At 34.6% G+C, this 21,004-nt stretch overlaps 1 protein-coding gene and 1 non-coding gene across 5 annotated transcripts in view; one reads left to right on the top strand and one right to left on the bottom strand.

Annotated features, from left to right (window-relative positions):
* LOC132703941 (centromere-associated protein E) overlaps positions 1 to 20,924 on the top strand; it is a 41,012-nt gene extending 20,088 nt beyond the window's left edge. Inside the window, exons 2-10 of one of the 4 annotated variants that reach the window (XM_060673503.1) lie at positions 2,588 to 2,627; positions 13,830 to 15,328; positions 17,063 to 17,343; positions 17,398 to 17,664; positions 17,722 to 18,004; positions 18,056 to 18,561; positions 18,617 to 18,781; positions 18,838 to 18,993; positions 19,538 to 20,924. In XM_060673503.1, coding sequence (XP_060529486.1) covers positions 13,861 to 15,328; positions 17,063 to 17,343; positions 17,398 to 17,664; positions 17,722 to 18,004; positions 18,056 to 18,561; positions 18,617 to 18,781; positions 18,838 to 18,993; positions 19,538 to 19,732 — 3,321 coding nt within the window. In that variant the 5' untranslated portion in view covers positions 2,588 to 2,627; positions 13,830 to 13,860 and the 3' untranslated portion in view covers positions 19,733 to 20,924. Of the gene's footprint in view, positions 1 to 2,587; positions 2,628 to 8,599; positions 8,655 to 13,829; positions 15,329 to 17,062; positions 17,344 to 17,397; positions 17,665 to 17,721; positions 18,005 to 18,055; positions 18,562 to 18,616; positions 18,782 to 18,837; positions 18,994 to 19,537 lie in introns of those variants that run through there. The other 3 variants (XM_060673502.1, XM_060673505.1, XM_060673504.1) reach the window with 3 other exon arrangements.
* On the bottom strand, positions 4,693 to 4,764 carry Trnaa-cgc (transfer RNA alanine (anticodon CGC)). Its single transcript has one exon. It is a non-coding gene; the product is annotated as a tRNA-Ala (tRNA).
* Positions 20,925 to 21,004: the final 80 nt, after the last annotated feature.

Genomic DNA, 21,004 nt, shown 5'->3' with positions numbered 1-21,004 from the left:
GAAACAAATAAGATCTGGTGGAGGAACATTTCTCTGTCAAATATATATCTCATTTTTATTTGAGAACTAGACATTAGAATATCGGGTCTCCAGTTGTTATAGGTTTGGGTAAATAAAAAAGCTTTTTCTGCAGATAGCTATGCAGACATGCATGAAAGAGATACTGAATAAAGATAATGGTGGTGGATTGTGATGGACATTGCAAGAGAAATTCAATAATTAAGTATTTTATATAAAGCATTGTATGTTGTTCATATTGGACGGAAGTTTATCAGTTTTTTAACGGATCAACTGTTTTTATTTTTAAGGCTAACCCCCTGCTTGGAAAGATTTGTTATTATTATTATCGTTTATTAATATATTTAAAAAACTAATTTATTCGCCTGTTATTTCCATCATCCCCACAGCGAATGTTTTATATCAAAACATATGGTAAATGTTCTTGTTAATTGGTCCACCAAAATACCATTTTAGGTGCACGTAGATGGGTTCCAAGCCAAACAGTATACAGAGTAGCTCAAAAATTTCACAGAATAAAAGTGCCTTTATTTTTTTTTAATTCATCACAATAATGATAGTACTTAGTAATGTGGATTTTTATTTTTTGTAATTAACCAAGATTCTTAATAGTCTAGGCAGTCAAAAACTACCATATTTGTTGCAATGGTATTAAGCACAATTTTAACATTTGGAAACAATTATTCATTGCAAGGTTAAGCGTAAGTAATAATAATGCAAAATATATATTTTACATGTCTAGTGTAAAGACTGTATCATACTGTAAATTTCCCATATATAGTACTTACTTAAGTGACTGCACTGTAAAACGTTTGTGAATTATAACTCGTGAAGCTTTAATGTGACTTAAATTGTAGTTTTCCACATCGTTTATTTAGTGAAACTCGTAGTGGTCATACTAGGAGGATTCTAACCTGCAATCAGCAAAATAAAAGGAACGCTTATCTTGCAAAAACATAGTTTCTTATGCGCTCTTCGCGGTGCCGACCACTACCCACGACAACTTACGGTATAAAATAATATCGAGCTTGCATTTGTGTGGTTTAACGAGCTTTCAACTCTCAGACGGGTATGATTCATCCTCATCCTCATTACTACGGTCGATTATAATCGAGTTGTGGCATTGACCACTGAAAACTGCGAACACACTGTTCTGTTGCCATATATGAAAAATAAATTGCCACAGGGTTCCTTAAACAGAGTTATCGAAAAACCATGGCGGATTGTTCGGCGAAATAAAGGTCACTTGGTGGAAAATTATTGCTGCATGTCCACGTCTTTTATTTTTCGCTTTCGCAAATATATAAACAGCTATTTAAATTTTAACCAGCATTTAATAACTTTTAAATTACACCGCCTGCTACTCCAACTTTTTACACTTTCTTTTTTCAAAACTCTAGTGGATTATGCCGATTTTGCCCTTAACCAACCTTTAAAGTATTAAAACCTTACAAAGAATTATTGTAAAATTTACTGTGTGTTGCTTTGGTTTTAATTGCGTCTTCAAAATGGTACTTGCAAATGAAATTATTATTTGTATTTTAGCAAATTTATTAAACAGCAAAGAAAAAATTATGTAATTGAGAAAAAGAATTTTCCTTTAAAATTTTTTATTTTGAATTTGAGAAAAATGGCTCCTACTCCGTTGCATATTTTTCCGCCAAAGCACACTTTTTGGTAGTTGACAATATATATCCGTGGTCACCCGGTATTCTCCTGTGGATAAAGATTAATAATAAACTAAATTCAACGATTTTAGCTTCATTGTTAAAACGAAATAATCGAATTTTAACCACGATTTGCACATTAGCAGTGAAACTAAATAACTTTTCCCTGAAGAAAGCTATATTATTCTGATAAGCGCTTTCTTAATATCTGTTTCGGTCACGTCTGCCATTAAAATTATTTCGTTTGAAAGAAAATGGTCCAGCATTGCGTTTTATATTATATTCATAAAGTTTGTTACTAATAGCAGCCCCTATATTTAAAAAAAAATTATCAGTAAGTAGTTTTTTGATTAGTTGTTTAATTAACGATCTTTCACCGGTGCCTAACTTGAGGTCCGTCAATTTCAAGAAAACCATTTCTTTGTACGGACTTCCTGGTTATAGTTATTTAAATGTATTTAGAGAGCACGTGGAACATAATGGGCCTGTTATTATGTTCGACAAAGGCACATTTACATTTCGCTTTCTGTAACGCAACTGGCAATGTCTTTTGATAACTTTGCAGATGTGTTTGCCTGTCCTTGTAACTTACATGGTCGGTGTTTTCAGTTATTTAAACATTAACTGACAATATACCGTTTTGATTGTTTTATTCAAAGGTGTAAATTAATACGAAGAAGAAAAAGTGAGTTAATCTATTCAGTATTGTGAAGTGGAATATATCACTTTCCCACTTTTCAAAAAAAAAAAAAAAAAACGGAAAACGAGGTTAGTCACTAAATAATACTTTAAATGTAAATTAACCTAATCTCGAAAATGTTTTCGAAATAGTAACGTTGTGATTACAATTGCAGAGTATTAATTATTTAGTTATTAATTTTTCATTTTTTTTATTGTTCCAGATAAAACATGCACCGGTGATTTGCTGCTTCAAAAATAATTGTGAGTAATTGTTTAACAGAATTTCAGTTGGCCATTTGCGCAAAGAGTTTTTACTCGCTGCGGTCATCAATCAGTCCATTTTGTATCTTATGGTTTATGTGTTTCAGCGGAGCAGAACAAGTTAATTTTAATCTAAATTATACATCGCAAAAAGCGAGCTAATGCCTTCCTGGCTGGCGAATATAAGTACCTAACGTTTCGCTTACAGAGTCCGTGTAATAGGAAGATTTTAACACGACTAAGGCGTATGTATGAAGATGGTCCAATATCTCGCGAATTACACAATTAACGAAATGGAAAACTCTATTTTTTATTACAGAAGAGAAATGATTTATCCTATTTGTCAATAAATACACGGATCGATGTTATGAATTCGACTTTAGTGTTAGCTTTGTTAAACACCGTTACGAGCCACTGCGAGCTTTTCCGTTACTTTGGTCACCGGTTAGGGACGATCATAGATTTAAAATGCTGATGGTCGCGTCATTCGCTTTGCAAAAATGTATCCCGAAAACTAAAGGTCGTAGAAAAAGTATAGTATGCAACACGTTCGGTAAACATTTTAAGTCACTCTTCGCTCCGCTCGTGTCAAATAGAAATAGTATTGAAATTTTATAAGTCATTTTTTTTGCGCTATCTACCGATAGTACATAAGAAAACTTCTGAGAAAACCTGAGTTTCTATTTAAGATTGAGTTGGCAGGAGTGGAGTCCTGTTTGGTGTTATTGAACAATTTTTTTATTCAATATTTAAAGGCATTTTTTGTTTCTCGATTAATGGTGTAATTCTCGAGATATTCCACCTTTTTCATACTAATTGGACGTCTGACGTTTTGGTCAGGTTCTGGATAATGTCATTGTTTTAAATTGAAAAAATATTCACAAAATTCGGATTTCATTTTTTCGCGTCCATTTTTGTAATAGGACAGCGGAACTTCAATAAAGATGTGCGTCAACTATATATTAGGAAATGAGCGTTTACAAATATAGTAATATGAAAAATTATAAAAATATTTCAGTAATGGTAACTTCCACCATGAGATGACGAAATTCAAATTTTTGTCAGAACCAAATTTCGTGATGTATATATATTTTTTTAACAGCAACAGCAACAATTTCTTTAGTCCAACTTTACTTTGTATATATGAGACCACAAATTGCAAACTGTTTTGGAAATCTGAGTTGAAAAATGGACACTTTCGTGGACAATTTGTATGGCACCTAATAACTGGCGCTGTCGTCACTTATTATTACAAAAATAATTTACAGGACCTGGTGAACATCCAAAGATCGTGAACGTTTACGCACCATAATTAATATCCCCAAACATTCGCCATAAAAGTGTCCCGATTCTCTTCCTGATTATCACGAATATAGAACATCAGCCGTTGCTATACAAGTATATATCTTGAATATTTTTTTTGTTTATTCTGGCTTTCCCCAAAATAAATCGGAGCGAGTTCCTAGCATAACACGCTTCTTCGCGTTCTGAAACAGGCTGAAATATGTTTACAAACTGAAACCGCCAGACAGCGAAGCGTCTAAGGCATTGAAAATAAACGCGCTTATTTAAATTACACCTCTTTGTTTTTTCGTTATTGGTGGTTAAGCCTGAACCAAAAAAAATCTTGTTTTTAAAAACTATTTAAGACGAAAAAAAAATGATGAGCATCATCATAATTTTAGATTGAAAATTATAACATAATTGTTAAACTAACACTAACAATGTTGCACATTCTGCAGTTCAGACATTCAATTACATACATTCAGCATATCCATTAATTAACTATACTAGAGGGAAGGCAAGAAAGAAATATTTATACATTCACGATGATTAATTAAATTGATTTTTAACTTCTAGGGTCTAGAACAAACTTCTGTTAAGAACGATACATTTGCCGTTCATGTTTAAAAAAATATATATAAAAAATACGAAAGCTTAGAAATCGTTATACTTAATTATTAGAACGATAAACTTTAACAAAAAAGAATTATAAAACAAGAAAACTATTTAATACTATTATGTGACTTACCTTCGATTAAAAAAGTAGTCAAAAAAAGTTAAATGGAGGAGCTGGGATTTGAACCCAGGACTTTCCGCATGCGAAGCGGACACTCTACCACTGAGTTACACCCCCTTTTGTAATCTTTGGGATACATACGGTATCCAATTTTCTTTGAGTCTTAAATCTGCAATTGGAATAATGTTATAGGTGAAGAAAATATTTACGTACCTCTACACTTGTAAGAAAAATTTTTAATAAAGGCTGATCTTGAAGCATGTAAAGAAAACGTCAAATAAGGACAGCATTTAAAATTTATTCAACCATAGTTTTGGATAGATGGTAAGGCCAGTGGGCTTTCTTATGCGAACTAATTGACTAAATTCCACAAAAGTTGTATTTTGTACAAGTTTATAGATCCACTTTCTTTGGAATATGACAAAGTAAGCGGCTTTTCTCAAACAACGTTTAAGAAATTAATGTTTTATCAAATTTAGGTTATAAGTTGCCTTACTGCTGTCAAAAAAAGGTACAACATCCTCGTCACGTAACTCTTAAGACATGCATGACTGGTATGTAGGACGATTTAATAGAGATTTTTTTACGTCATTGATGCGGGTAACAAGCCGTCATCGCATGTAGATAATGTTAAAACAACTTAACACGCTGATAGGCCGCATCCGGTAGATAAGGTTACCGTTATATTTAGACGCATCGTAATTCAAGAGACAGATATTTGTACAACAAATGTTGTAGATGTGTCGTAAGAACACTAAGTGATTTTACTTACCCAAATGTATCCATCTTCATTTGCTGGAGTATTTTGTAGATGCAAAATCAAGTGAATGATATCTAGATTTGTTATTAGGTAAAAACGACACAGCCGTTATAACCATTTTAATATGTAATATAAAAATATCGCAATGTAAAGACTAAATACAGTTCATATTAATATTTTAATACCGTATTAATTAAAACTCTAGATATCAAGGGGTAGTAAGTTTTGTTGGCCTCGGAATATTCAGCAATATTTAAACACCTCGTATCTTCGAAATCAAGTATTTTAGGACATATGTTTATACAAACTTTTTTACATTGTTGAATTGCAATTCAAACCACCCTGTATTGTATTGTAGTTGCATGAGAGATTTCCTCTAAATTTCTAAGTAATAATAAGCAGGCAGTTATATTAAATTCAAAGTAGGAAAAGTTAAAAGGTTCAGATTAATATACTTATTCTTAACATCACGAAAATTCATCTGACACGAGCATTTTGGAACCTGCTCACGATCGAATTGAACTTACATCTGTGTGTAATTTATGATATAGACTTCTAAATACGAAGAAACCTCAATTTTTTTTAATAACATTAGCAGCCGTTGAAACCTCCCATATTTAGACTAACTGCGTTTGGTAATGATTACGTCACATTTAACTCGAATAAATCAATCTGAGAAATATTTATGTGGCACATTAATTTTGTTTAGATCGAGGTATATTAAAGTAACTAAAGGTTGTCTGCGTGTTATTACTTTTTTTGTTGATTGTTATTGTCGTATTTGAATTTGAACAACAAAAACGATACTAAATTCACCGATATTGATCTTGGTTATAGATCTTCCAGTGTTTATTATAAACATGGTTGGTTGAAAATCAGACAATTTCGATTCAACAGGATGAATTGACTATATGGTTTTCACTTGATGCAAAATTCTAGGCGATTGCATCGCACATTTTCTTTTCCGACAAATCCACGTAATCGTATTGGTCAGAACAAAATAATCATTGGGTGAGGCAGGTTCAAAACCACCCCACTTCGTTTTCATGTAGCAGAAAATCCACACCAGAAAGAAAGAAAATGTTGTCGAACAATGCAAATTGCATATTTTCTGGAGCACCATGTATGACATGTTTTCATACTTAACAGGGACTCAGTACAGTTACACCAATAAGATGTAAATTTCGAGAGATTAAACCATGTTCGAGTATGGTTGAAAGAACTTTAAGCCTCATGGAAACGCGTTTACCGCGAAATAGTGCTTATTGACGATCTGTCTGCAGCCATGTTGTTTGTTGAATGCCGCAAGATCATTGGTTAAAAACGAGACCAGATGTGAAAATAATATTATCTGGTGCATGGATTCTGTCCAGACTGATTTAGGATTTGCTTCCTGTCATTTCAACTTCCTTATTTTAAACACACCCGGTATGTTATGCAATTTTTGGATTCCTGAGAAAATTTTAGGTTAGAAAATGATATACGAAATAATTTGCCAAGAATTCAGAAATTATTTAATATACAGGGTGTTTCATTTGAAATAAGAAAGTTGTTATTGGTTCACGAAAATTCAAATAAATAACACGCTGTATATATAATAATATAATATTTTTAAAGTGTGAATTAATCCAAACCGCTTTGGTGTCTTCAGTTTGTTTGATTATTTTAACAGATTTTGAGAAAAGGTCCCACCCCATAATATACGGGTCACCCTGTCACATACAATTTCGACACCAAATATGAAATCTTTATTACTCTTCACCTGGCACCTCGTCCCAGTTCCGATTAAACGGCTACATGGAATAAGACGGAACTTGTACATACACTAGATCTATAAATACAATGTTTTGAAATCCAGCACATCAGCGATATGCCCGTCTTGTTCTCTTTAATGTCTGGTTTTAGAAAGACCCCTTGCGGACCGGTTGCTAATTTTACTTTTAGGAAGCCGTGTGGCATGAAAGTGATCCTTGAAATTTCGAAACAGATCCAGTATTCTGAAACGTATATGTAGGACATCAAAAGGATGAAAGGGTCTAATAAAATAAAAGCATATGATTGTTATCTCGTCAGACTTATTTGGGTTAATGCATTTATATGCCCCGTCAAACGTTTGTAAACACGTGTATATGTTTATCTCCTAAAAACGTTTACTGCCACAATAAGTAAAACATACGCATCCGATTTTAAAAATGATCCGACGCCATGTCATTCTAAAAAATGTAAACAGCTGGATGCTGGATTCTGCGTGTGAAGCCTCATTGCGAAAGTTTTTTAAATTGTTTTATATAGGGTGGTAAATCAGGCGTTGCATTTTTTGCAAATTCCAACCATATGACCATTGCTAAAATGAACTAAAAAGATAAAAACGGGCTTTGATGGCGAAACTACAAAGTTTTGTGGTAACTTTATAAAACTTCTTTAATACTATACAGGTTGTGGCAAAGTATAAAAGTAGGTATTTTTCCCAGGACCAAAATAACGTTTATGTTACCTAAACCTTAAAATTTTTTAGATAAATTTCTCCTGCAATGTAAGAAGTATTTAGTATTTAATGTATATACACGAAATGTATAGTAAAGTGCAACTAAGAACCATATTTTATCTCTCAACTTCGACATATTTTTAAACTTACCAGAAAATGTACTTTTCAATTACATATCGGACGGTGTTAAGGTGAATGGTGAAAGATTTACTCTTCTTGTTTTCGCAGAATACGCGCAATTATGGTTTTTGGTGTTATCCATATAACTGCTTTATTCTATCTACTTGCCTATGGATAAAAAAAAATATAATTTTCTGCTGCTTGACATAACATACAAGGGCAAATCCAATTCGGTGTCGCAAAATCATTTCCCAAGGCCCCGAGACAATCTGTGTTCTTTAAGAATTCTTGAAATACTTGTTGGGCCACTGTTTATGTTTTAGGATGTCTGATTTTAACTAATATTTGAAGTTTCTATAGCTGAAATCGTTTTCTTCATCTTCACTTACACATTTTCTTGTATTGGTTTTCTTTAGACTGGTTCAAAAACTTCCTTTGGGATGATTCCTTTCAGGAAAACTTAATTTCATTTGGACTAAAGAACACATCCACACAATCTGAAGATACAACAATTTCAAAAAATAATACCTCTATTTCGAACTGAGACAAAACTGACAGTCTAAATAAATTATCTGACATTTTCAAATTCCGCACGAGTTACAGTAAAACTTTTGCGGTGATAACGCATAACACACCGGGGCGGTAAGTACTATAGGTAATTAAAAAGTACCCTTGGTAAATTAAAAAATATGATGTGCCCTTTAAACTCATCAAGTTATAGCCAGTTAAAGTTGTTATTAGATTAGAATTAACTTTCGGGCAAAAAGGGGTTCAATTTAATTGCAAATTTCGCTGACATAATCAAAGACCTTATGCTCCATTTACTTTTACACTATTGGGACAATGTGTATAGTATGAAAGTAATTTTAAGTAACCAGAATGGTACAGCACATATCTCAGAAATAAGACTTATTGAAAACCTTGTATTTTTGACACAATATTGCGTGAATAATTGAAAAGAGAAAAAATAGCACAATTTAATGGAATAAATTTGGAATGTATTGGGGTTATAACTCAAATATGATTAAAATCATCTTGTAATTATCAAAATTGTGGAAATATCCAAATATAAATTGCGTCATTAAATGTCTCATTAAACCCCAATAAGGTTAGAAATATGTTTGTTCAATAGTTCTTAGGATGGAGCAACGAATTTGGGAAGCTGTGTACAATAGATTTTTTTATTTCCCAGTGATTCGAGGATAGATTATTGACATTAATGAATTTCAAGTTCAAATTAGTTTGAATTAAAGTTTAGCTGATTCGCAAATTGATTTAAGTGTGACGGTGGCGTGTCACAATTTTCAATACGATTTTAATTAAATTACCCACAGTCTTTCAAATGTGATCTTATATTCGTGAGATCCTTATCTGGTGCTTTATTAAACCTGATATTGATCGCAACACGTAATGTGGGTTGAGGTCGTTTCTCCTTTTTTTTATTCTTAAACGAAGCATTATTTATTATTGAAAGTTCTATCGAAAATTTTATTATTATACATTATGTACCTAACGTAAAAAAATAGTTAAAAAGTAATAGTTAACATGTTAACAAACAGAATCGGACGTAATACGGATCAGTTTTGTCGCTTGCTTAAACAAAGGTGACACAAATCGACGAGATAAAGAAAGAAGATATGGATATCGAAAGGTTAGAATACGAGGAAAATGTAACGATTGAAATAGGAGCACTAGATAAAAGTAAGTGTTTCTATTTAAGTTTGAACATTGGTTGCAAAATTTAACACAAAAAACTTTTATGCAAACAATATCACTGTCGTTGTGATTTCTACTAATATGTTCACATTTAATCAGTCTGTTTGTGTCTTCTTAGTAGGGCGCGGAATACGACAAAATTCTTCTTACTTATATCCAGATGTAAAGTAGCTGTTTTTTGCTTTTGGTATAAAACAGGGATAACCTCCTATAAGTATATAATATTATCTCCCACACGAACATACTGCAACGTCTACCGCGCATATAAAATGTTCCGTATACAGCAAATTTATTAAGACATTAAACAACGATTACGGATTATACGATGTGGGATTTGTTTTCTTCCCAATCCGGAAATATAATTTACGTTAATGTTACCCATAGACATGTCAAGATACTGTTTTTACCTTATTGCCGCAGTCAGTCTTGTCCAAACCTAACTTCGTTCGATATATCGTGCTCTACAATTCAAGCAACATGCTTAGGTACTGGTTAATCAGATATAGTATATATTATTATTGCTTAGTATCCAGACAACAAATTATCCGTCAAAATTTTCAAAAATTGTAAAGAATTAATATATAATAATGTTGTAACTCGATGCATATAATTTTTTCCACACTGAATTTCCAACTCCCTGGGAAATTTTCGTGAAAATTGCTGAAGAACAATATTTGGTGAAACCTCAGCTTATTGAACTCGTTATAGATTGTGTCTTTATGGTGTAGAGTAATGAAACATTAAAAGGGACGCAGGTATAATAGTTCTGCATGTATTCGTATGCTTTGTTATTTGCCCTTAGCGTTATATTTTTTTTGTTATTGTTTCTAATTCATGTTGCTCTATAATTGGTCAGCCCTAGGCAGTCTATTGAGCAACCTTGCTTGTATAAATAAATAAATATATGTATTGCGTGGATTATCCAGAACTGCTTAAATAGAACGCGACATCTTGTCAATTTATTTTGCATTCTGAAATTTCTTTTTATTTGAGGAAATCGATATCGGACTATCGTGTTTCTCCGCTTTAGAACGGATTATTTGAAACTTAATGCTTGGGGAAATTGTATTTTTACTTCGTCGTCGATATATTTTTACGTTGAATATTTGCGATGGATACACGTATTTTATACAAAATTACTTCCACTTTTATTACTTTAACTGATTATTTGGTTTTAGAAAGTTTTTAGCATTTACAGAGTACAGAGTGTTAATGAATAAGGTTCCGATATTTCCCATTATGATTTCTCAAGTGTTGTTATTGTAGAAAATTATTTTGGGTTGTTTCAAATGCTTTTTGAGATACAGGTTGTCAAAATTTAATTTTTATTTTTTTGCCGTTTCCTAAACGGAACATAGTACCTACAGGTTTAGTTAGTTGCAGGGAGGCGCTACCTCCATGTCTCGCATTCAATGGCTCATGACTGTATTTTGGTTTCAGGCAAGCAATACACGTGTTTTTAAAACGTAAAATGATGTAATTTTTAAACTACATTATACAGACACTAAATAAAAACGACCCAAATCAAAATCACAATTTATGTGCAAAATGTCTATATTTATTGTGATTAATTTATCTATTCTATATGTACGGATCCAATTCATCGATCTTAAAATCTTAAAAATATTTCTGTCCCTCGAAAACTGATGCACATATATATTTAAAAAAATACAATTCTGCCAAACGTTAAAGAGAAGGCATTTTTTCGGCAGAATTAATCAAACTTTAAGAAAATGATTTTTTTTTTCGAAAGTTACATTAATCGCTAAACATACCGATTTTAACCCCACTGGGATTTTACATACCATTTTGTACATACCATACCATAATCTTGTAATTTTTGCGGATTTTCGACAATCATAAAATATAGAACAGCAAGAAGTAGTTTTAATAAAATTGGCATGCACACACATAACACTAGAATTTTCCCTTGATGTTTCACAGCATTTTATATCTGTTGAAATAATTGTAAATTCTGCGGTTTTATTAGATATTTCCTTAATAAGAGTAACAGTCAAGAATCTACTGTAAATTACAAGCAAATTAGCAATCCGTATATATTTCAAATTTGATCTTTCATCGATCAATTTTCACGTAACACTTAATTGTTCACGAATGCTTAGTTTTTTTATAATAAAAGGCGGAATTAAATCATTACTTTCATCGTTATAAAACAGTATTCGAAAGTGCCGGATCGTTCTAAGAGATGCCGGTGATATAAAAATGAATTTAAGTGGCCGATTTTTCCATTATTTTTTAAACGTTTGGGACGGCCCATTCTATACGGTCTATTTGCGTCAGCCTTTTCATTTATCGATAAAATTTTACTCGTTGCTCTAATGCCATGATTTGCGTGCTCGTAACCGCCACCGTATCGAATCGTTTATATATCCTCTCCCACCGTCGCCAATCGATATAGTTCCCAATGTTAAGGTTGTCCGTGGGATTGGCCAAATCTGTCCCGGTTTCTATCCTTTGTAAGAAACATTGCGGATCGTTCGTTTTGTTTTTTTTTTATTTGCGGCGAATGTATTTATAGAGGCCAATTTACAAATTGGTTGAAAATCTTCGTTCTTGATATACACGATGCAATTTTTTTGTGCAGAATTTCTGTTTTTTATTATAGGTTGACACTTGGCAAACGTAGTTTAGTTTTAAAAATGTATTTACCTAACTAACTAACTGAACTATTAATGTATAAGGAAAAGTCATAATCCCCAAGAAATGGGCATATTTGAGATCCTGAATAAAGTCCAATAGCATTTTTACTTTTCGGGTTACGGGTTCGACCATATAGTGCCCTAAACCATGGGAAAAATTGATGCGCCGCAGGAGGCATTGATATTTTCGCAGAGAAGGGAATGATTTTCCGCTGATGCCTCATTTCATTTCACCTAGTAACAGCGACTCTGAGACCTAGGCATCTATTGAGAAAATTCTGCCGTAAAAATGCTGCATCCAAACTTATAGACGATCTGTCAGCGGCCATCTTGACTGGACCTCGAGGTGAAATTTAAAGAAAGATCTACAATTTTAATTATCTAGATACGTTTTTTTGTTATATAGCTTATTAGAAAAATATCTCTAGCTCTGAGAGCATATTAAAATTCTTACCATTATGTTTATTCGGAGACTCGTTTAGGTATCTTTTAGAACGATTTTTCAGTTTCATTAAAACACTTTTTTTCATAAAATTTTTACGTCCCGTACCTATTATCTCCGAATTATTTTAATCTTTTCAAAATTATGAAAATACAGGCTGCAAAAATCCTGCTGCAAACCTTTAAAGTACCCTGTACTTCCACGGGAAAAAGTGTCATCGCAATAAATAGAGGTTTCTCAATTTATTTTATTTGCGCTTGTGGTAGTGGTGAAAACTTCGAAATCGTTTAACTCTTAACGAACAACGGCACAGTTTTGGCATATTTTAAAGGTTTTAACTTTTTATTTGTGTTTAACAGATACTGGGAAAGTAATAACCGTTTTTTTATTATAATGGGGTATATTTTCGAAGAGTTTAAAAGTTAATGCAGACGGTTATTTCTGAATGATAAATTTGCCAGTTATAGTCAATACGAAACGAATTGAAAAACAGAAAGTCGGGTTTTAGGTGTTTTTATCAAGCATGGGCGTGTGGAATTTAATGATAAAAATTTATTTTATAATTTTTAAACACCTGCATTATATAATATATATAATATTATATAATATATAACAATATAATATGCATTATATAATATATAACAATAATCAGTCCCTTAAATCACTGAGTGTTTAGCAAGTAGATCAAATGCTCGTGGGAGTCTAGAGCAGACCAGAAGCGATGCAATTGCAATTAGCAATTTAACGTATTTAGAGAATGACCCCGGGTTTAAGCCGAGCGCGGTGTATCAGTTCGTATATACATCTGCATTTGCACCATATTTTTAGATCACTATTTATTGACCTAGGTCGATGACTGATGAGACGCTGTCTATTAAAAACTTTTTCTGTTTTAAATGGTGACACCATAACGCTGATTAACCGCTGAAGTCACAATCGGAATCGATTTTGGCAACGATTTGAATAACTCTTATTTATAGTTGTTCTATTTTGTTTCAGAATGAATAGTCCGATGCGTTGCTAAAAAATCATGGACACCGAACCTCCCCCACCGATCGTTCCGCATTCAGTTGACGCGGACAGCAGTTTGCTGCTGCCCGATGTCATTACGTCGACTAACGCACCAGATGTCGATAAAGGTTTGGTTGTTGACGACGAAACCGACGCCGATACAACGATACACGGTTTCAATTCTTCCAACATAACGGTCATCGAGAGGCAACAACTGGACGTCCTAGACCGTGACAATAAACCCCCGTGCGAGGGTAGTGACAGTGGCGTGGAAGTGATCGAAACGATCGAGTATCGCAGAGCGCTTAGCGTTCTGTCTCACGACGGCGAGATTCTCAATGGCGCACGATCGTGCGACTCGTCAATAGTTAGTTACTGTTCCAATTACGAAGAGGCCTACAATATACTAGTGCGAAAAAACTCTACGTTATTAGAGGATTACACTTTACGAAACGGGGACGTCACCAGCGAGAACGGAAGCGAAAGTTCGTCGGTGAGCGGATCCCAAACGCGTTGCACCAGAAGGAGTAATTTAGCCGCTACCAAAAAGAAGCAGCCTTCTTCCTCGGAACCCAAGAGCAAATCTACCGTATCGTCTAAAGAGCGTTCGCGATCGAAACCTCCGATCACTCCAGCTTCCGACTCGGCGTCGCGTCTCAGGTCAGCGGACAGATTGCAATCCAGAAACTGCCCTAAAACTTCCTCTGCTAATAATAGGACGCGACCTACTCCTGCCAATTTAGATTTAAACAAAAGGGACCTTAAAAGATCGCTATCTGTTCGCGCCACCTGCGTGAACCCTCCGACCCGAACATCCCAAACTACTCCTTCGGATGACGGACGGTGGCCTTCGGTTAATAGTAAACCGGCACCATTGATGACGCGATCTCTTCGGGGTCCGGTAGACGGCAAGCAGAAGCTTACCCAAATGGAGAGCAAAACCATAGAAAAGTACGCCACCTTACCTCGCCGGAGGAAAGAGAAATCTCTCGAAAACCCCAAAGATGGAAAGAAATCGTCCAACAAGGAGCCGAGTTTAAACGCCACGGTTTTAAGAAAAAGCTCACGAGAAAATACTCCATCCAAAATGTTTAGCTCACTGTACGTAACGAAACCGAAACAGAAAACGAGAATCTACCACGAGACCAACGTTCAAACGGCCTTGACGATGAGCGATATCGAAAAAGCGCTCAGTGGGACGCTTATCGCTCCCAAGGATCCCGCCGTCAAGGACATTTGTGTGAAAAGTGTTCAGGTTAATATGACGGCCGGCGATATTGAGAAAATGAAAGAACAACTGAAAAGCCTTGCGGAACAATGCCAGGCGTTACGTAATGATCACAAAGCGCAGACTGAGAAATTAAAAGAGACTGAGGAAAGGTTAAGGGAGGAGAAGGTGGAAAAAGAAGGATTGCGGGAAGAATTGACAAACAATTCGCAAAGGGTCTTGGCCATACTGGGACAGGCGGAGAGTGGAGAATGTGATGGTAAGTTTGGATTGCACTTGTCATCAGACGAATCCTGGAAAGACCCTTGTTAGCTAAATGCATCCTGAAATTTACAAAAAAGTCTCCGTACACATAGAATTTTTTCAGTTTTCTTTTAGTTTCTTCTTTCACTTACATTTAATGAGAAATACATTTCAAGTAAATACCGGCAATCCCATTAAGAGTAATAAAAATAAAATAAAAATCATTTGAGACACTTTATTTGAACGATAAAAAATAATGCAGTTTTGTAAGCACGAAATTAGATCAAATAAGTCTCCATACACTTTAATAAATCACTATTCAGAACTGCATGTGGAACCGTTAATTATCAATATTTTATCCAATTAGCTTGTATCAAATTTCGCTTAAACAAGTGAGTTAGACTTGTTCATTTTTGACGGCACTTTTGAGTGGTTTTGAAATAGCAAAGAAAAATGATCGAGGGAGAAAAAATCCTGTAGAGATATTGGTAAAATAATTATGAAAATCACATTAAACTGTACAGTATGTAATAAATCAATACAAATCCACCTGATCTTATAAAGTGCTGCCACGCTCTGGTTGTCCCAGGAGGTTATTTGCACTAGAAGAGTCTTCTGTTTTGAAAAAAAATAGAATTAGTTCTAAAACAGACGCTAACCTAAACTTGCAGAGGAAATCAGGAAAGATTCTCAAAAAATGTTAGCCCTCAAACGATTAGAAACATCGATCAAGTTTTAACGGCCGCGTTGCCAGGAAGAAGCCATTAATTTCGGAAAAAAATCGAAAAAATCGTTTGGAATTAGCCCGAGAGCACATTAACAAAACTAGGGAGTTTTAGGAAAACGTTATCTTTAGTGACGAAACAAAAATTAATCTTTTTGGGTCTTAACCTGGAGAGACTTTGTTTATTCCAACAGGATAACGATCCTAAACACACTGCTACTCTTGTACGTCACTATATGATCCATAATGTCCGCCAACAACTTCATACATCACCATAATCTCTCGATGTTAACCCCATAGAGCACATGTGGGAAGAATTAAAGCGGCGAGTGAAACAACATCAAGTTACGAGTAAAGAAGACCTGAAAAATAAGATAAAAGAAGAGTGGGAAAACATATCGCCAGAAGTTACAAGAAAGCTTGTTTTAAGTCTTCCAAAATGACTTAATGCCATTATTAAAGCAAATTATTAGACTTTAAGAAACTAACCAAAACTGCTTTATTTCTTATCGTTTAAATAAAGTGTTTCAAATGATTTTTATTTTATTTTTATCGCTCTTAATGAGATTGACGATATTTACTTGAAATATTTTTCTTTTCATTAAACGTAAGTGATGGACACTTTTTTTACCGACTGTATACCTTAAATTGCTCAGGATGGAAATAATTTATAACAACATAAAACGTTCGAGTTGTCACTCAAAGAGGCGGGACGTGTTTTTATTACGCTTTATATCCTGGGTACGATCACAGTCCTCCCTAATTTTATTTGTCAAAGCAATGTTGGACATGCCTCTGTTACATTGTCATATAATACGGTTTCAATTGATTAAAAGCTATCTGAAGCTGATAAGCTGTCGACGAAAACAATTAGAATGAGATTATTAGATTACCAATGTATCCCAACGCATACCATTTTTTTAAGTACTTGTAATTCTATCGGCTTTACAATTAGGAAACATTTGGTAAAATGTTTTCCAACACTTCAATCGAGTTATAATTTTAATTTTTTTTCGCCCGTTTTAGATGCCAATTCCTCCAGCGACAGCCTAATGGTGCTGGAATCGAGGTTTAGCAATGTGAGCCAAGTGGTGATCCGCCAGGAGGAAGAGATCGCCCGACTGAACAGTTACTGCAGATCTTTACACATAGACTTAGATAAGAGCTTAACCGCTCAGAAAATTTTATTGCAACAACACCAAGACCTCGAGTCAGAAAGTATCGAGCTTCAAGAGTTTATGCAGGCAGAGAAAACCACAATATCGGATGCCTTGAAGGAAGCGGAAAATGAAATTAAAAAACTTAAGGTGAGGCAATACATCTTGAGTAGCAGTGTTAATTTCTGTTCTGCCGACTTTCAGCAACTGTCCGCGGATAAAGAAGAAGAGTTGGAAAAAGAACAGGAAAACTCCAAACAGCTAACCAAGCTATGTGAGCAAAGGCGCATCGAGAATCTCGGACTGTTGGCTCGAATCGGGAGCATCGAGACAAAAAGTAGGGAGTTACTGGTCCACCAGGGAAGTTCCGTGTCTGGAGCGGCTGTAGCTCTTTCCTCCTTGATCGAGAGGCTCAATGGTTTAGCGGAGGAACTTGTTATAGCTTACAGTATATCGGATCAAGAACTAGAGGTAGTTGTACTTGAAAATTCGGTTTCGTTAATTTATTTCGTTTAATTTCTCATTCAGGACGTCATCTATCACAATGAAGCCTACAACAACAGCGGCAGTAGTCTTGAGTCGACTCCCGAGAAAGCTCGTCTGTTCATAGAACAAAAAAATTCTCCTAACGGTAAAGGATCGTCGTTTGTTTCTGCTGTGATAAATGCCATAAGAAACGCGGCGATTGGTCGAGACGTGAGAAGAGAAAACACCTGCACCGACAAGAGTACTTCTAATGAAATGCTCGATTTAGAAACCGAGCCGTGTCTCATGATGGAACACGTACTCGAGGACGTTGTGGTACCAGATGGTAAAGATACTAAAATTATCGCAGAACCACATTTCCAAATATTTCCTGTAGGTCACTCGCATAACATGATTTCGTCGGGTCATGGAAGTATGTTAAGCTCCAGAATATCGAACAGCGAAAGTTTGAGGGACGTTTCGCAAGCCATATTTAACCGTCAATATTCGGAGCCCAACAGTTTAAGTTACTCGGGAAGTCTGAACACCTCGTTTACCAGCGACGTGCATTCTTTGAGTGAAAAATTCCCCTCGTTCCCGCTCGTGGACCAAGTTATAGAAGTCGATAACGTTATAACTAGGCTGCTCAAAGTGATACGGATAATTCAGTTGGAAAATGACGATTGCATGAACGAACTGCAAGATCAGAGGGACAACTTGGCGGAACAAATAGACAAACATAGAGAGACGAACAAAATAGTGGTGAAGCAGCTTAAGGACTGGGAGATTTTAGGTGCCCGATTAAAGACCGAGATTAAAGAACTGATGAATCAGTTGACCAAGAAGAATAACGAAATAGACAACGTCAAAACGGAGTTGAACAATCAGAGGGAACAGGTCGAGGTGAGTTGCGATTATATCGTAATACATTGGAAAATCTGGAAAACTGTCTTTTCAGAAATTGAATCAAGACGTTTGCGAGCTTTCAACGGCTTTGGCTAAAGCTGAACTTGAAATGAAGTTAAAGGAGGACGAGGTCGAGAAAGAGATGCAGAGGTGGAGCGAAACTGGGGAAACGCCTTCTGCTCAAGTTCTTGGAAGGCTTTTTCTTTTGCAAAAGGAGGTAAAGCGGATTTTTAAAGGATATCCATGTGTCGGTTATAATTTATATTCTCGTAGATACCCGTTCTGAAAGAAAAGTTAGCTCAAAAGGAAAAGTGCTTGAATGAACTGGGTCACGAGTTTTCGGCGAGCAAGCAAGTGTTGTCTGAAAACCTGAAGGACGCCGTTATTGAAAACAAGAGACAGTACGAAGCAATCGACAAGGCATTAGAGGTAAAAAATTTAATCGCGTGATTTTTGATTTCCATTCGTTTACAATGTCGCCACATGTCTTTTTGTTAATAAGATACCATAGTAAATTAGAGTTTTTCATTTCTTAAATTTCTTAATATCCCGTAATGTGAAAAAATATGACAAAATGCACTTTTTTTTACTTTAAATTATTTTATTCTTTTTTTTTATTACAAAGATATTATTTTTTAAATATCTAATAACAAAAAAAGTCACGTCATTGTATTTATTCCTTAAAGAGGCACACACATTGATAACGAAACAATTTTAAAAAAGTCGCAAGTCTTTTAAAATCGCAAAAAAAAACTAAAAAAAGTCGATCAGCACGGCTCAAAAAGACAAAAGCGATCTGCCTGATCGGAGGGATAAAGGTACGGTGAGGAAACGGAAGAGAAATTGATGTGTCGGAAAATTAAATAAAGAGGCAAATTGTTTCGGTTTAGCAACTTTTAGTTCGCATATTGATTCCAGTATTTTTAACTATCGTAAAATTCACAAATTTAACCCTTGGACTTTTTTTGCACAGGTATTTCAAAGCATACAATCGGTGGTCCAACAGTGCCCGCCCCTAAGCAAACTGCAACGCGACTTGGAAGAAGTGAGTTTCGTCACTGCATCGTCTATGCCACTGGCGACTCCACCAGACTGCAATGCGAACGCTGCGCTCCTGCAGACCGTCTCCGGTATTGAAATCGCTCCCACAATTAATACCACTGCCTAATATTATCGATTAAACGAATTACAAATTTAATAAATGACCGAATTCGCATGTGTGTGTAAGTAAGTCACGCGTATGGTAAGTATATGTAGCACTAGCTACGGACAGTGTTTTGTTGAAGTGGTTGTTAAAGTGATTATCTGGTTGTCAAGAACATCGAGTTGTTATTTATTTCATGTAGAATTACATTTAAAGCTAAAGTGGTTCTATTAACACTGAATTTTTGTTCATAGTTGGAGTGGGATTGTTTTCTACGGAAATATGATCGGGCAACAATAATTTACCATGGTACTGTTGTTAAATATTATTTTAAGTATTTAGTGGTTTATACATTGTGTAAAAGATAAAGGTAAAAACCGGTTAAACTAAAGAAAAGTTGCGCAATTTTATATCGAACCACATGCTACAAAAAGTTAAAAAAATGCTACAATTCTATTTCTTCAATCGGTGTTGTCAAAATTCTTGTATTCCGGCTTTTTGTTTCTGAATGACCATCACCAAGGGTATTTTTTTTATTCTCATTATTACGCTTTTTTCAAAAATATGCGAAAAATAAAAAAGAAAAATGCACAGTTGCAAAAAATTACTAAAAATCGTAATTTTTTGACAGACATTGAGCTTTTTTCTAACTGTTCAAATGTCAAAAGTCATTAAGTTAACTGCCTGATCACTATACCGAAGGAGGGAACTAGAACAAATTTTCTATTTCTTACAAAGATTATGTTCTTCCTTCATTCTTCACCTACTAAATCCATCATACTTGACTACCCTTATTTTAGAATGGGGAAAATTGACTTTTTAGACGAAAGCAATCCCACTTTTTTTTCAGAAAACTATGAAAGTTTGCTAATTTCGTTTTTTGATTGCTTAGCACAGTAGTAAGTACAAAACGTGTTTAAAATCAAATTTGTAAAAATCAAAATTCTGTTCTTTTCATGATAAGAAAAAAAAGTTATAGTATTTTTAGCCTTGTAGGTTAAGCATGATTTTAGCATTACTTTATCTTGCGTCCAGTTATCGAAAAGTTGTGAATTTGTCTAACAATAATAATCGATGTAGCGAGATGATGTCTTTTATAATTTACTCGTAATTCGGATGCCGTGCTTTCCATAAAAGCACATACATATTTTGAGAATGTATTAAAATGCCATTTACATGTAAATAAATTTTATCTGGTTAATTGTCTTTTTCTTCAAGCAATTCAGCAGCAATTGTTTTTTAAATTTAGGTTGGCATGACTTACAATCTATCCAATTTTGCAAATGAAGAAAATCT

This window comes from Cylas formicarius, unplaced genomic scaffold, assembly GCF_029955315.1.
Source record: "Cylas formicarius isolate icCylForm1 unplaced genomic scaffold, icCylForm1.1 PGA_scaffold_6__28_contigs__length_40554024, whole genome shotgun sequence".
NCBI classification, from domain to species: domain Eukaryota; kingdom Metazoa; phylum Arthropoda; class Insecta; order Coleoptera; family Brentidae; genus Cylas; species Cylas formicarius.
Note: the sequence above shows the minus strand (reverse complement) of the source record. Positions and strands in the feature narration are given on the sequence as shown.